The sequence below is a fragment of the Cyprinus carpio genome, chromosome B17 (assembly GCF_018340385.1).
Source record: "Cyprinus carpio isolate SPL01 chromosome B17, ASM1834038v1, whole genome shotgun sequence".
In the NCBI taxonomy this organism is placed as follows: domain Eukaryota; kingdom Metazoa; phylum Chordata; class Actinopteri; order Cypriniformes; family Cyprinidae; genus Cyprinus; species Cyprinus carpio.
The window spans coordinates 13,644,077-13,659,156 of NC_056613.1; the positions used below are offsets into that span (position 1 = coordinate 13,644,077).

Below are 15,080 nucleotides of genomic sequence, written 5' to 3' on the forward strand. Positions count from 1 at the left end.
TATTGCTTCGTGTTCACAGGTCATGAACTACAGTTAAAGTACTAGACAATATCTAGATCCAAACAGAACAGCAACGGTGATAGAACTGACTATCTGTAGACTTCCTTATAAAAAGAAAAGAAAGAACAAGATTATTTTACTGATATGGAGCAACTGCAACAACAGCCTTAAAGACAGTAAAAAATATCAATACATTATGCTGCCAATGATAGGCTTATCTTACAACTCGGTACAAATATGCTTCTTGTGTTCATATACTTCACTTCTTCCTTTTGTCTTAAAGGTTAACACACAAACCTCAAAGAGTCTAAAACATTTGTTCATGCTGGTTATCAATAACTCAAAGAGCTTTGTTCACCATGTTTCTCACCCCTGTATTGACTGAAACACAACAGGATGAAACAAGCAGGAGAAAAGGGCTGCATTCAGAGTGAGATACAAACAGGAAAGACTGCATCTATGGAAAAGTCACAGCATGCAGAAGTACAAAATAAAAAAAAAAGAAGTTATTTTGAGTAAGTTATTTGCTGGCTTTTAAACAAAACACTTGAAATCTTTTTCTCACGTGTAAGCAAGGGTGCAAGGCAATTTATAAAGTCACATGTATTTCACAGTTATTTGTTTGCATTATTTCTTTTTCATTGCATTTCAAAATATGACTGAATATCACTCAATGTCTAACTGAATTTTCATTCTTTTTTTTTTTTTTTAAGAATTTTTTGACTAAAATGTGACTTTTTATAAGGCTAATTTAACCACCATCTTTACAAGCCTCTCTGCAATTCTCAATCTGATTGGTCAATCATGACATTCTACTTCACTGACTGTACATTATTACTAAAACAAATATCTTAAAATGACATTTTCATCCATCCATTTTCATCTATTTTTACCTTTTTGGTATGAATTCACACAGTGGAGGCTTATAAATTATGAGACAGAAAAGAACTGGGATAGTTCCACAGAAGAAAGTCATACAGGTTTGTAGTAAATGATGAGAGAATTATCCTTTTTCAGTGGACTATCCCTTTATATGATTTGATCTGTCATTGCAAAACGCACAATTTAACAATTAACAATGATATGACAGTATCATTATCAGTACAGAAACTTGAGCATGTCAATGTATAGTCAATAAATCTATGAAGATATGAAAAACACCAAACATTGTCAGTGCTAAACAATGCAAGTGGTACAGAATCACACCAAACAGAGATTGTGTAAAACTAAGACCAAAACCATGTGCTTTTTCCTAATTGTTTATCTGGCCTGCAAGTGAATGATGCGCTATACAAATACAAAATATCAAACTTTACACCTGTTTCTTCGCTTTCCAAGGCCAATGACTCTGAAAGACAGCGATCAGATATGCTTAAAGTTGCTTTAACATAGAGTATAAAACACGCAAGTCAGCATGCAAAAATGTGTGGTATCAAATACACCGTAAGAATAATACACATCTAACTTAGTAAACACCCTCTCATCATAACCGACATGACACAAACACTTCAATCGACACCTTCGTTTTTAGCATTTCCATTAAACAACTTGTCATTTCATTCTAGCATGGTATGAACAGGCATAAATACGCAAATGGGTCACAATCCCAGCGAGCCGCGCCACTTCTGCAGGTGTTCCAACCTGACCGATATGGAGATGAACGCGGACACGGCTGTCGAGAGAGAAATGGAGAAAGCAGAATGGGTCTGCTTCCTTTTTTTAAAGCGCTATTTTCTCTGATGATCAATCAAAGTGACAAACAGTAACAACGTTTACATGTAACCTACTTCTACGACTGTTAAACACAATTACTGCTCTTCAATGCTACAGTACAAAGACTCTAAATGAGGGAATGAAAGCGCTATGATTGTGAGAGGGGGGTCGCAAGCTCATCGCCCCCTGGCTGTCCCGTGAGGCAGCAGTGAGACAGTGTGTTCAGTCCAGGAGTCCAGTTCAGAACACCACACGTCACCTGTGCACGGAGCACCCCTCCACATCCATCCCATTCTTAGTTTAGCTTTTTTTGTTATTGAAATAAAGCGTGCCTTTCCCTGGATGAGAGAAAGAGACACAGAGAGAGAGAAAAGCGTGTGAAGTGTGCCAGTGGTTTTAGTTGTAGACTTTTGGGGGACCGTCAGGGCGTCTGGTCTGGACGATCTTGGCTTTTGGCCGGGCTTCTTCCTCTTCCTCAGTATCACTCTCACACACGTGGACCACCACGCTAGGAGTGGACTCTGTACCCGCATGCAGCTCGTACTTCTCACCTAGAGAGAGAGAGATAAAAGGTGAACACCTTTTGAAATTAATGCACATACTAAAAAAAAAAATGAAGTTAGTTTCAGAATTCAAGCCTTTCTTCTCAGCCAAATATGTCCTCAATTTAGTTATGAACTTCTTCGTCATTGAAGAAAGCCATTCTGTGGGCAGGACATTTTTAACTTTTCAAGTCTAGTACAAATACATTCCCGGACATTCTACATTCGTCATGTTTGCATTGTCTATTGATATATTTACCCTAAGTGCAAATAGCTATAGGTTCTATTTACACTGTTAAAATAGAAAAAAGTTCGCCAAAAGGTGGATTCGAACCTGGGTCGATCGTGTCAAAATGAATACGAAACACGTTTTACCATCTGCGCCACTGGCGCTAATGACAGTTGACTGTCTTGTGTAATATTGTTACTAGATGAATCACATGCTGGTGGGTGGAGATAGCCTCTGCCGACAAGGTGGGCTTTTTGCACTTAGTGTAAATAGACACTCTGTAATAATAATGTTTTACAAAATTATTTTTGTCTCTTGTTCAACATGGTGCTCTTCTCAGGCTACATATCCATGCATCCATCCATCCATCCATATTTCCATCTATCCTTATTATTATCATCATCAACATTACTAACAAAAACAACAATAATATAGCCTTGGAAAAGCAGCCAGTTTGACTATATTATATACATATTTTATATATATATATTATATACATATATATATAGCATTTAGTTCAACATGTATATGGCGCTCCAACTGGAGAGCAGAATAAGAGTATTATGTCATATCATCAACAATTAAAATTAGAAAACTCAGTAATCCAGATATGAAGAATGGAGCCTAAATCATTTTGTGTTAGATTGTTTTTGCCAACTTTTCCACATCGGGTTGACATTTTATAGATAAATGTCCAAATAAATGTCCTCTCACTAACAATTATGAGATTTGAAAGACATTAAAAGATTACAACTGTTAGTAAAACAGAATTATTTTACATCCCCAAGATTAAGTAATAGAAGCACCACCATTGAGAACACACAAACACTGAGATACAGAATGAGGGTTGCTATAGTAACGAGTCAACCAATAAGAGGTGATGAAAGGTTTGTCTGGCAGGAAGTCAGTGTGTGTGTGTGTGTGAGTGTGTGTGTGTTGTGATATGTACCAGCAGGGGGCGCAGACACAGCACACATGAAGAGGAACATCTAAAGCTGTTTTACAGTCCATCTCTGTTTACTGTTGCCACCTATTACAGTTCAGTTTTTCAACACAATATCTGATCACCAACCACACATTAAAACATTAGTTGATAACATAATTAGTTTTTTACAATACAGCATCCTTGTAATATAATTTTAGCCTTCTTGCCATTTAAATTCATAATACACTAAAGGGATATCAGGAGATGTTGAAGAAGATGGAGGAATGGGATCTGGAAATGTGGCACCAAAAATTATTTTAACACTAAAGTCACATTAAAAAAATTTATCTGCCATTGAATTTGATCAGGGGTTGTCAACATTTTCCAATTCAGGGACCCCCCCACATATGCTTCATCTGCTCAGTAACACTGACTGTATAATAACTTTTTTTTATATATAATAACTTTCATGTAATCATGAATAAACATTCAATACAACTTGTGCTGATCTACACTACTGATCAAAACGAAAGTAAGGTTGATACAATTCAATAAGGACACATTCAATTGATCACAGTAAAGACTATTACATTGTTACTTTCTTATTTCTTATATCTTAACATATGATAGAATACAGTTTGAATTGTAATAATATTTCACTATATCACTGTTTTTACTGTATCAAATAAATGTAGCCTTGGTGTGTATAAGACAATTCTTTTAAATACATAAAAAAAAAAATTTACGGATAGTTTCTCAGTTTACCATTACATATCCTGGTTTCATTGCATCCAGTGCCTGACAGAAATATATGTTTTAAGGTTTATACACTCCGAGGCAAACAAAATAATGCTATAGAAGAAACTGACCACATTTGGGGACTGATAAATATATCAGTCCCCTTTAAGAACTTTCTATATTGTATATTATCAGTGCATAGCCCCCGGCATAAGATAAATACAAAAAACAAAAAAAAAACACTCTTCACAAAAAAGCACAGGCACAGTTTAAGAAAATGTTTTTACTCCTGCTTTTGGGGTCACTTAATCTATCTACAGAAGTTTGCATGTGTTTTTTTTTCCACTTTTGGTGTGATAATCAGTGTTTGAGACAGTGAGGACACATACATTTGGTTCAGATGGTTACACATACTTACACTCGGCACAGCTTGATTGTATGTGTGGGAGTATGTGGCATATGCTTGTATGCTGACTGTCTGTGTGTGTGTGTGTGTGTGTGTGTTTTGTACCTGGTCCCAATTTGGCCACAGCACACAGCAGGTCATAGTTGATCACAGGTGTGGCATCTTCGTTCTGGCTCCATCCCACAGGTGGGGACGCAGGTGGAGAGATGAGGAACTGCTTGACAGGTTGAGGTGGGGCAAGGTATGTCTTGTCCACGTCGTCCCCTGAATTCTGCACCTGTGGTCAGATAGAAAGAAGACGGGGTGATAAAGTGAAAAACAAGACTAATCAGTACAAGAAAAAAACTCCTCTCCTCTCCGTTTAAATTAAATACATCCTCTAAACTAAATATAGCACAGTTCAGGCCCAGATCTAATTGATTTGAAGGAATACTCTCACCATAGTTACTACAGGCTATTATTTTACTGTTCAAAAGACACACGGTGTCCTAGATCATATCTGCACTCCTACACAGCAGCACACAAATACACAGAATCATTGTGAGGAGTGCGTCCACTCTTTCTGTGCTCTGAATAAAACACGTGGAGCACATTTCCTACATAATGATTCTAGAAATATAATTGTGTCTGTCTGATTTCACATAATTAATAGCAATGTGTGTGTGTGTGTGTGTTACTATGCTGAGAACTGTGTGTTCTTTGACTATCTCCAGTTGACAGACCTCTGAGAGGAGAAATGAAGAACTCTCCTCTCCTCTTCTCTCCTGCTAATGTTACACTGAGAGTCATAAGATCTCAGCTCATGCTGCTTCCTATTATTGTGCTATTATTGTCAAAGACAATGTGTTAAATGAATCAAATGCCTTATGCACCCTGCTTGATTCATAAGATTGAGATTCATAAGTTAAGATTGCTATGCCCTTCCTCGTTTACATCTGGTGTAGCAACAAACTAAATTTAAGTAAAAGAAGATGGTATAATTATCTTTTTTTTTTCTTTTTGTATGTATTTGTTTTTGGATATTTTTAATTGTTGAATTTGTAAATGCTCCAATAAACATAACATACCAAAAAACAAAAAACAAAAAAATCTGCCTTTGTGTTGAAAAACACAAAGAAAAAACATTGAACATTGGCTATATGCAAGTTTCAAAAGAAATTAATACTTTTATTTAGATTTTATGCATTAAATCTATCAAGAGTGACATTAAAGGCATTTACAAAGATTTTTTTTTTTTTTAAATAAATGTTATATTGCAAAGATTTTTTTTTTTTTTAAATAAATGTTATATTGAACTTTCTATTCTTCTATGTTTCTGGATATCAAATAGGGGTTAGCACAAATGTAATCTAAATGTAATCCAAAAGTAATCAGATTACGTTACCAAAAGGAATGTGTAATCTAAGAGATATACAATATCACTGTTCCTACTGACTACAAATTTTGTCATGTAATCTGTAATCAGTAAAAAATCTGATTACAGAGATCTCCTTGTATACAGGTTTGGAACAACACAAGGGTGATTCCCAAGTCACATGGACTTATTTTATAATGTTCATTTGTGCCGTTTTGGAGTTGGAGACATCTCCTTGTATACAGGTTTGGAACAACACAAGGGTGAATAAATGATGACAGATTTTTAATTTCTGGAAGAACTATCCCTTTAATGAAGAATGAAACATAAAGATTAAAGCACTGACCTGTGCGAAGTACAGTTTCAGTTTGGTGCCATTGAAATCGGATTCATGGAGCTCGATGCGTGCACGTGCAGCAGCCTCTGGAGTGCTAAAGCTGATCCGAACTCTTCTGAAACTCTTGAACATCTGGAAGGACGTCTGATCATCATAGATCCTGAACAGAGCCTCAAACCGCTCCTGAGGAGAATTACAAACAAAACACAATTCAGAACTGCTTCAGTTTTGCATTAAATAACTTGCTGTCTACTGTAAACTTTTGCAGTGTGTAATTTCACCATTCTGCTGATGTTTTTAGCATTTGTGTTATTATGAAACTACTAGCATCATGCTTTCCTGTGCCCTAGAAGCACAGTACAGGACCCTTCAGTGCTGATTTGGATAGTTTTGAACAGAAGGGGGCAGGTGAAATATGAAGAGTGACCTTTATTTTGCTGATGGAGCAAGTAAAGAGAGAACAGTGACAGGAAGAAAATAAAGCAAAAGGTTCATTCAAGGACACTAGAACAACTTCTAGATTTATCCCACACAATACTGATGTGATTAGGCTCATTAACTGTTAAGATTTAAAGGTGTTTTATATGTTTTGATATAAATTTGATGTCAAGTCTGCAGCCCCTGTGCCAAAGTACAAAATCCAGCATTTAAATTGATACCACAAAACAAAACATTCATAGCAGAACAACCAAGCAAAGAGCAAGAAAACTGTCTAATATTTAAATTATAAGAAGAAGAAGAATTTTTGCTGTCCATATGCATTTCAGTGTTTCTGTTCCCACAAATACAGAAGGTTTGTTGTGGACTCAGACACTGTGTAACAAGAGGTGAGGGGATGTGCCAATCACTAATTCATGTGCAGCTCTGAGTCTTTCCTGCAAGCGGTATAGACTTACACACTACCCAGGTGGAAGGAGTGGACATCCGCCTTCATGTCACGCCAGCTCTTTGTGTTTGTAAGGGACAGCGTGTGTGGCATGTAAAATCAACACCAGCTAAAAACACCATGCTTTTAGTGCTAAAATTGCCATGCTGTTCACCAGCAAATCTAAAAATAAAATGCATAAGTGAAACTTGTTTATCATGGATATTTCATTGGTTAAGCTGGCTAAGAAGGCAGAATATATAGTGTATGGACTAATTTTATTGTGTTCTTTTTTTCCCTTTTTAGAGCTTGACAGCCCCGTGTCACTAAAAATTCCAGTATACAGGTTTGGAACGACATGAGGGTGAATAAATGACTTTATTTCTGGATGAACTATTTCTTTAATGAAGAATGAAACATATTAAAGATTAACACGTGTGCAAAGAAGTTTTAGTTTAGTGATGTTGAAATCAGATTTGTGGAAATAAGGAGGACACATACCATGATGACCTGCTTCTACATTAAATGAACTGTAAAATATGAATGCATAAATGCAAAAATGAATTGAAATAAAATAAATATAATTAAAATAAATACTGATAAAAGTGCACAAAATTAAAATTCTGGCCAATACATATAAGAAGACTATTATTTTCATGCTGTGGTTGATATTAAAATTATATAGCCTACCACTTTGACAAATTAAATTTAAATGTACAGTATGAACAATGGATAATTATTTTGAGTTTTACAAAAGATTACATTTAACAATATTAATTAGTTAATTGATTTAATTACTAATTAAATAACAAATGTTTTTAAAGATTTTATTTCATTTGTATGGTACTGATATGTTGTGCATCCCTAATGCATTTTTTTAAAGAAATTATATAATATATAAATATATGATTGTATCTATTATGATGGCCCAGCATCAAAAAAGGAGAGCCGAGGTTTTCTCTTTCAGTGTGTTGCTGGACAGACACTGCAGCGAAACTTCAAAGATCACATCAGCATCCAGTAAACAAAAGCTCGTTGTTTAATCCGATACCAACATTTCACAGGCAGGAAACAGGCCCCTTTTCAAAGCAGCATTGCAGATAATTGTTCAGGACACTGGTGTGATGTAAGGCCTATGTAACTCTGTTATGCAACAGCACAGGTGTGTGTGTTAGCTCACTTCACACCTCTGCCAATCACATGTATTATACACCTTTTACCTGCCTGGAAAGCATAAGCAGGTGGCGACACATGAGATCACTGTGGTCAGCTTTAATGGAGGACAGAGGGAAATATTTACAACTGATGGAAAACTACAATCTTGCAGATATTCACACCCCAACAGAGCAGAAAAAGCGATAGTTACATATTAAAAAAGTAATTCATTAGGCTGATTGAAATGATAGTGTTATTCTATTTTATCACTTCATTAAAATATCCATCTAATTAATTTAATAATTTAGCTTTTTTATTTGAATGCAACCAAATAAAGCAAAACAAAACCTTCATAGTTCACACTATCCTGTAGACATTTTGGATGAAATCTTTGGAGAGGCTTCTGTTCCTCTGTGGAAACACATCTTGCTAGTGAGATCAAGTGTTAGTCCAGGACAGTCCATCTATGACCTCTGTAAAAGGTATTTTAGAAAGATGGAATGCACAAGACTATGAGATCTAAACAGTCTTGGGATAGAAATTCCTTAAAATAGAAGAGTCAGACCAAGAGTCACAGACAGATTTAGAGAGGTGACACTCTAAATAAAAAAAAGTCTCTAAAAGCCTCTTAGAAGTAAAAAGCCTCTAAAAAGAAGTGCCAGAGAATTAGACTGAGAGAATTGTTTGAGAGAGTGAGTAGAGAGCGATTGAGCAGAGTACAATATGTGTGGAGCATCTGACTGTAATCTATTTAATTGTTTGCAAAACACATTAAATTTTTTCTGTCTGTCAAACACAAAGTACAGTGGTGTCTAGATGACTGCATTCACTTATGAACAATTATGAACAATTATGTTACAGATAGAACATATGCATGAAAAACTGTAATGCAACTGATGTGTATTGTCCGATGCACCAATGAGTTCAGTCCTATCTTTATAATTCTCAAAAACTTTATAAATATATTAAAAAATGTTATACTGAAGTATAGTTTTAGCACTGAATATTAATAATGTAAACTACTGAGATGGTAACTGTGATTTTTTTTTCTAAACAGAGGAAGCATTTTTTAAGCCAAACAGCTATTGTTGGAAATAGCTTGAGTAAAACACATGAAAAAATAGTTTAATAAATTAAATACATCCATGTTTTCCATACTGTTTTACACTGAATGAATAAGAAGAATTATATTTTCACCTATATAGTATTACATAATGATAAACAGCAACATTTGATAAAGATTTTAATAGAAATACTAGTTAAGAGACTACATATTTGCAATGCTGCCTAAATAAATATCGTCAGGTAAATTATTGTGAAAATATCATGTGCATTTGATCACCAGCCCCATACACTACATGTCTCAGAGTATACTTATCCTCTTGTCCTCATACTACAGTCTCCTCAGAAAGTGACTTTAGGACAAGCTCCACACATGTACTGAATACAGAAAGCCATTAAAAAGCGAGTATGACCCAAGAATCTGGGGCATATGGTGCACTGGGACGCTAGCATGATTTTGGGCTGAGAATAGAACCATAAATAATTAAGAAGATTAATCCTTTAAACGAGTGGGAGATGTTTTTAATTACCCTGCTGATGTTACACAACCCTGACGACTAGCCGCCAATCAAAAAGCCCTTGGGTGACTGGAGCAGATTCAAAGAAACACTGTATTACAATTACAAATTCCTAAATATAGACAAAAACATATTCACTCGAAAAACAGTTCAACTCAACAGACGCACAAATTTTATTACATGTCCCCAGAAAGACTATATCACATCTGGTTTCCTGTAATTCAGTTGCTCATTGTTCAGCCTGTCAGTAAATAATGAGTGAACTTTTGCTGCCTTAAATCAAGTCTTTGTCCAAAACAGAGTCTGGAAACAGGAGGACCAACCCAGAACACAAAATCTAAATATAATCACAAACACAAACAATACACACACATACCAAAGATCCAAACTCCCAACACACAAAACACAAAACAACAAAACAAAAAATAAGCTGATCCCTGACCTTCTGTGAAAGGAAATCTCTGTAAGTGGCAGAAGCAATTCATCACAAGTGCCATAAATGCAGAGGGCACTGTTTTCCCTCAGCGTTATCAGCACAGAGTTAAACAACAACAACAAATGCTGTCATCTTGATTGGCTCAGGTGGAATTGGTGCCATCGCTCAGGTCTGTTGTGGGTTTTATACTAGAATCAATGGAAGGGAACAAATCCAATTGACAGACCTGATGAAAAAGCCCCGAGAGATTCTCAAGAACTCAGAGATGGGCGCAGTGATATCCATCCTAGAATTCCATGCCGTTATGGGAATTTCTGATATCTGGAAAAGCCTTAAACTGACTGATTTCTATGTTCAGTGCAGTTCTTCAATATGGAATTCAATCAAGATATTTATAGAAAGGTATCTGATAGGGGTTCTCTGACATGAAAAAATTGTCTTGCCCTTATTTTTGTGGTGATCCTCCTTGTGCTGCCAAAACAGCACTGACATGCCAAGTCATGGACTCTACAAGCCCCTTAAAGGTGTCTTGTGGTATCTGGCACCAAGACGTTAACAGCAGTTCCTTCATGTCCTTAAAGGGATAGTTCACACAAATATGAAAATTCTGTCATTAATTACTCACCCTCATGTCATTCCAAACCTGTAAGACCTTTGTTCATCTTCAGAACACAAATGAAAATATTTTGATGAAATCCGAGAGCTCTCTGACAAGACAGTAGCCCTTTTCACACTGAGATTCTGGATAATACATGGTAATAAGTCCCGGCAATTGTTCCCGGATCGTTAGATTTTGGTTCATTCACACTCCCGGAATCTGTGCGTGCGTTCACACACAACCCGTAAAGGTCCCGTGATGACAAGTGACATCAGGATGTGACGTGTAATGTACGAGTCGAAAACACTAGGCACCTTAACTTTCACTTAAGCTGGCGAACAATTTCAGCTTCAGAAAGGATAGTGAGGAACTACCTGATCTCTGCTTCATTACAGTTTGAACATATTTTTTCATCGCGAACGTTGATCTGCCTTTAAAACACCCGGTAAAAGAGTTGCACGGTAACGTGCATCATCACTACGACACGCCCTTTACGGGATTGGTTCTAAATTTTGTTCACACAGAGCTTGTTCCAGGACTGAACCCGGCAATGTTACTAGGTCCCCAACCTGGGATCGATCCCGGAATCAATCCCGGGATGTGTTTGCGTTCACACAGAAGGCGATCCGGCAATTTTCCGGGACCAACATGCTGTGTGAAAGGGGCTAGTAATGCAACTGAAATGTTCCAAGGTACAGAAAGGTAGTAAGGACATCGTTAAAATAGTGCATGTGATATCAGTGGTTCAACCGTAATTTTAGAAAGCTACGAGAATACATTTGTGAGCAAAGTAAACAAAAATAATGACTTTATTCAACAATTCTTCTCTTCCAGGTCACCGTTCTCCACCATTATCTGTCTATGCAGGGTCAGAAAGCTCTCAGATTTCATCAAAAATATCTTACTTTGTGTTCTGAAGACGAACCAAGGTCTTACAGTTTTGGAACGACATGAGGGTGAGAAATAATGAGAGAATTTTCATTTTTGGGTAAACTGTCCCTTTAAGCTGGGAGGTTGAGCCACCATGGATTGGACTGGTTGGTCCAGCACATCCCATAGATTCTCAATCAGATTAACTTCTGAAGAATATTTAGATCAGGACAACACCTTGAACTCTTCATTATGTTTCTTTAAACCATTCCTGAAAAATTGCTGAAAGGGGCTACTGCCATACCATTGTAATAAACTGTGAACCTGGTCTGAGATGAAGTTGAGGTAGGTGAGGTAGGTGGCTTGTATCAAACTGACGTCCACATGAATGGCCAGAAACAGGGATTCCCATTAGAACATTGCCCACATCATCACAATCCCTCCGCCAGCTTGTCATCTTTCCGTAGTGTATCCTGGTGCCATTACATCCACGTATACACAATGTAAAAGAAAAGGGGACTCATCAGACCAGACATCCTTCTTCCATCCTTCTGTTGCTTGTGCCCATTCTATGAGCTTTTGGCTGTGTGGACAGAGGCCATCATGGGCATTCTGACCACTGTGCACCTTCACAGGCCCATCATTAAAGGGTCTCCACAGACCTTCTACTATCGATGATCCATACACATGCTGTAACCAATTTGCATTTTTTTCCCTATTTGGACCGCTGTAAGTTCTCACGAATGCTGACCAGGAGCATCTTACAAGCATGTTTCAGAGATGCTATGATGCTAAAATGCATTTTAATGTAAAATTGTTATTTATATCTAAATAATTTATTATATTTATTCATTTCTAAAATGTAATAATATTTTCACAGTATTGTTTGTATATAAATATATAAACAATACTGTGAAAATATTCTTACATTTTATAAATGTTATTAATTTTATATTAAATATTATACAATTTTTATTAATCTTATATTAAAATATACATTTAATACATTTCAAATGTAATTTCGTCCTATGAGGACAAAGCTGAACTTTTAGCAGCCACTTCTCTAGACTTCGGTGTTATATGAAATGCTGATTTGGTGCTCAAGAAACATTTCTTATTTTTGAAGTTGACAACAGTTGTGCTGCTATTTTTTCAGGATTCCTGATGAATATTAGATTCAAAAGAACAGCATTTACTTGATACTGTAAACTTAATACTGTTAATTTACTGTAAAATTATAAATGTTTTTGAAATGTCCAGATATCCTGATCTAAGAAACACTTGTAACAAAACTTAAGACACTGGTCCAAGTTTCAGTTACACTGTGCCACCCTACAGAGCATAACTTTAATTCTCGGACCACAAAGTTACATAATTTGGCGGGGTTGTCACATCAGTAGATGTTTATTCCTGGCTCTATCATCCGCAAGCACTGAGGTTTCAGCAAGGTTGTTTGAAGTGCTAGGACTAGAATGTGCAGGCTGTGTCGGCTGGTAACCCGACCCACAGGAAAACAGACACAAGTGGGTGGCCAGCAGCCTTTTGTCTAATGTCATCATTACCTACGAATGCCTTTAACTTTTCAGAGTGACATCGGAGCTCTGCCTAAGCTCTTGGGTTACAGATATATCTAACCTCCATCCATCTTTCGGTTTCATCCATCTATCAGTCCATCTAAGATGAGTGAAGAGAGAGAGAGAAAGAGCAAGAGAAAGAGAGAGCGAGAGCGAGAGCGAGAGAGAGACATACAGTCCTAGTATGGCTGTTGCAGGGCTATATCTCAGGCTGCAGGCTTTAGCCTCCCCACCTGCCAAAGCTCAGATCCTGTTACCTACCTGAGTAGAACCTGATCCACGTATGCTTTAGTCCTATGCTACCTTCAGTTTTACCTGTCACTCACTGCTGTAGCTAATGTGCCATTTGTTGTGACATTCACTCTAGACAGAGATATCTGCAGTGTTGATTAATCGTCAATTTATTTGGCAATTTGAGAATATTAGCATTTGACTATAGTCTGTCCAAAATCAAAATCTTTGAAAAATGTTCCTTTTTCCTATTCCTTGAATAAACTCAGGAGTGTATGCACCTTAATCATTATTTTCAAATGTTTCAATGTTGATGTTATTTTTTTTTTTTTTTAATTATCTTCATTCATAAATACTGGTACATTTTTGGAGGGTCACACATAACATGTTACAAACTGAATTAACTTTGCCTTCTTATAAAAATATAAAAAGGTCAAATTGTCTGATAGATTAAAACACTCATTGACTTTGATACAAACATATTGACCTTGTTTTACGTTTTTATTGCATGTTGGCAATTTGGTAGACACATTTTTCAAATATGTTAACTGTTTTACTGTTTCTTTCTATACACACACATACAAAAATTATGCCAAACTACTATTGGACTAGATGGACTATTCTGACGATGCTTTTCATACTTTTCTGGGCCTTGACAGTGTATTTTACTTGGCAGTCTATGGGACAGTCACAAGCCTCCCGGTTTTCATCCAAAATATCTTAAATTGTGTTCCGAAAATGAACGAAGCTTTTACGGGTTTGGAACGACATGGGGGTAAGTGATTAATGACAAAATTTTCTTTTTGGGGTGGAGTATCCCTTTAATGTCACTATTGATGTGAGGAAGATCACTGTATGATCTTTAAATAATATTGTTTTTTAAATGCAAGATATTTGAAGTGTACTTTAAGTAAACTTGCAATAGTTCCACTTTAGCACAATCAAATATACTTAAAGGGTTAGTTCACCCTAAAATTACGCTGCGTTTTACTGACCACTGAGGCATCCTAGGTATATATGACTTTCTTCTTTCAACAAAAAATGGTCTTTGATCTTTCAAGCTGTTTCCTGGCACTCAGTGGGTGTTGAATTGCTTCAGTCCAAAAGACGTGAAATAAAAAGTGCCCTTCCATAATAAAAAGTGTCTCACATGGCTCCGGGGGGTGAAAAAAGGCCTCCTGTAACGAATTAATGCGTTTTTGTAAGAAAAATATCCATATTCAAAGCTTAGTAATCACTTTAATCTAGCTTGCGCTCACTGTTGTAAACTAAGCAGTTTAAAAGCTGAAAAGGCTCATCAGCTGAAAGACTGACCATCACTAACTGTTATTTGACTTTCTTGCAAAGGGATTTACAGCACTCTAACTGTAAGAAAAGTCTCTCATGCTTTGCTCAAAGGCAAGTAGAGTAGAACTGTCACTCCAGAACTCTTAAATTCCTGTCACTTCCACTTGGGACGAAACATAGATCACTGACCATCATGCAACCACCATTCAATGACAAACAGATCAATTAAAAAGCCAGTAT

General features: G+C 36.5%; 1 protein-coding gene across 2 annotated transcripts in view; it reads right to left on the minus strand.

Annotated features, from left to right (window-relative positions):
* Positions 1-561: 561 nt before the first annotated feature.
* Positions 562-15,080, minus strand: part of rcan3 (regulator of calcineurin 3) — a 30,737-nt gene continuing 16,218 nt past the window's right edge. For both annotated transcript variants that reach the window (XM_042742386.1, XM_042742387.1), the window contains 3 exons: positions 6,254-6,427; positions 4,659-4,830; positions 562-2,264 (listed from right to left, as the gene is read on the minus strand). In XM_042742386.1, the coding sequence (XP_042598320.1) occupies positions 2,110-2,264; positions 4,659-4,830; positions 6,254-6,427 (501 nt within the window). In that variant the 3' untranslated portion in view covers positions 562-2,109. The remainder of the gene's footprint in view (positions 2,265-4,658; positions 4,831-6,253; positions 6,428-15,080) is intronic.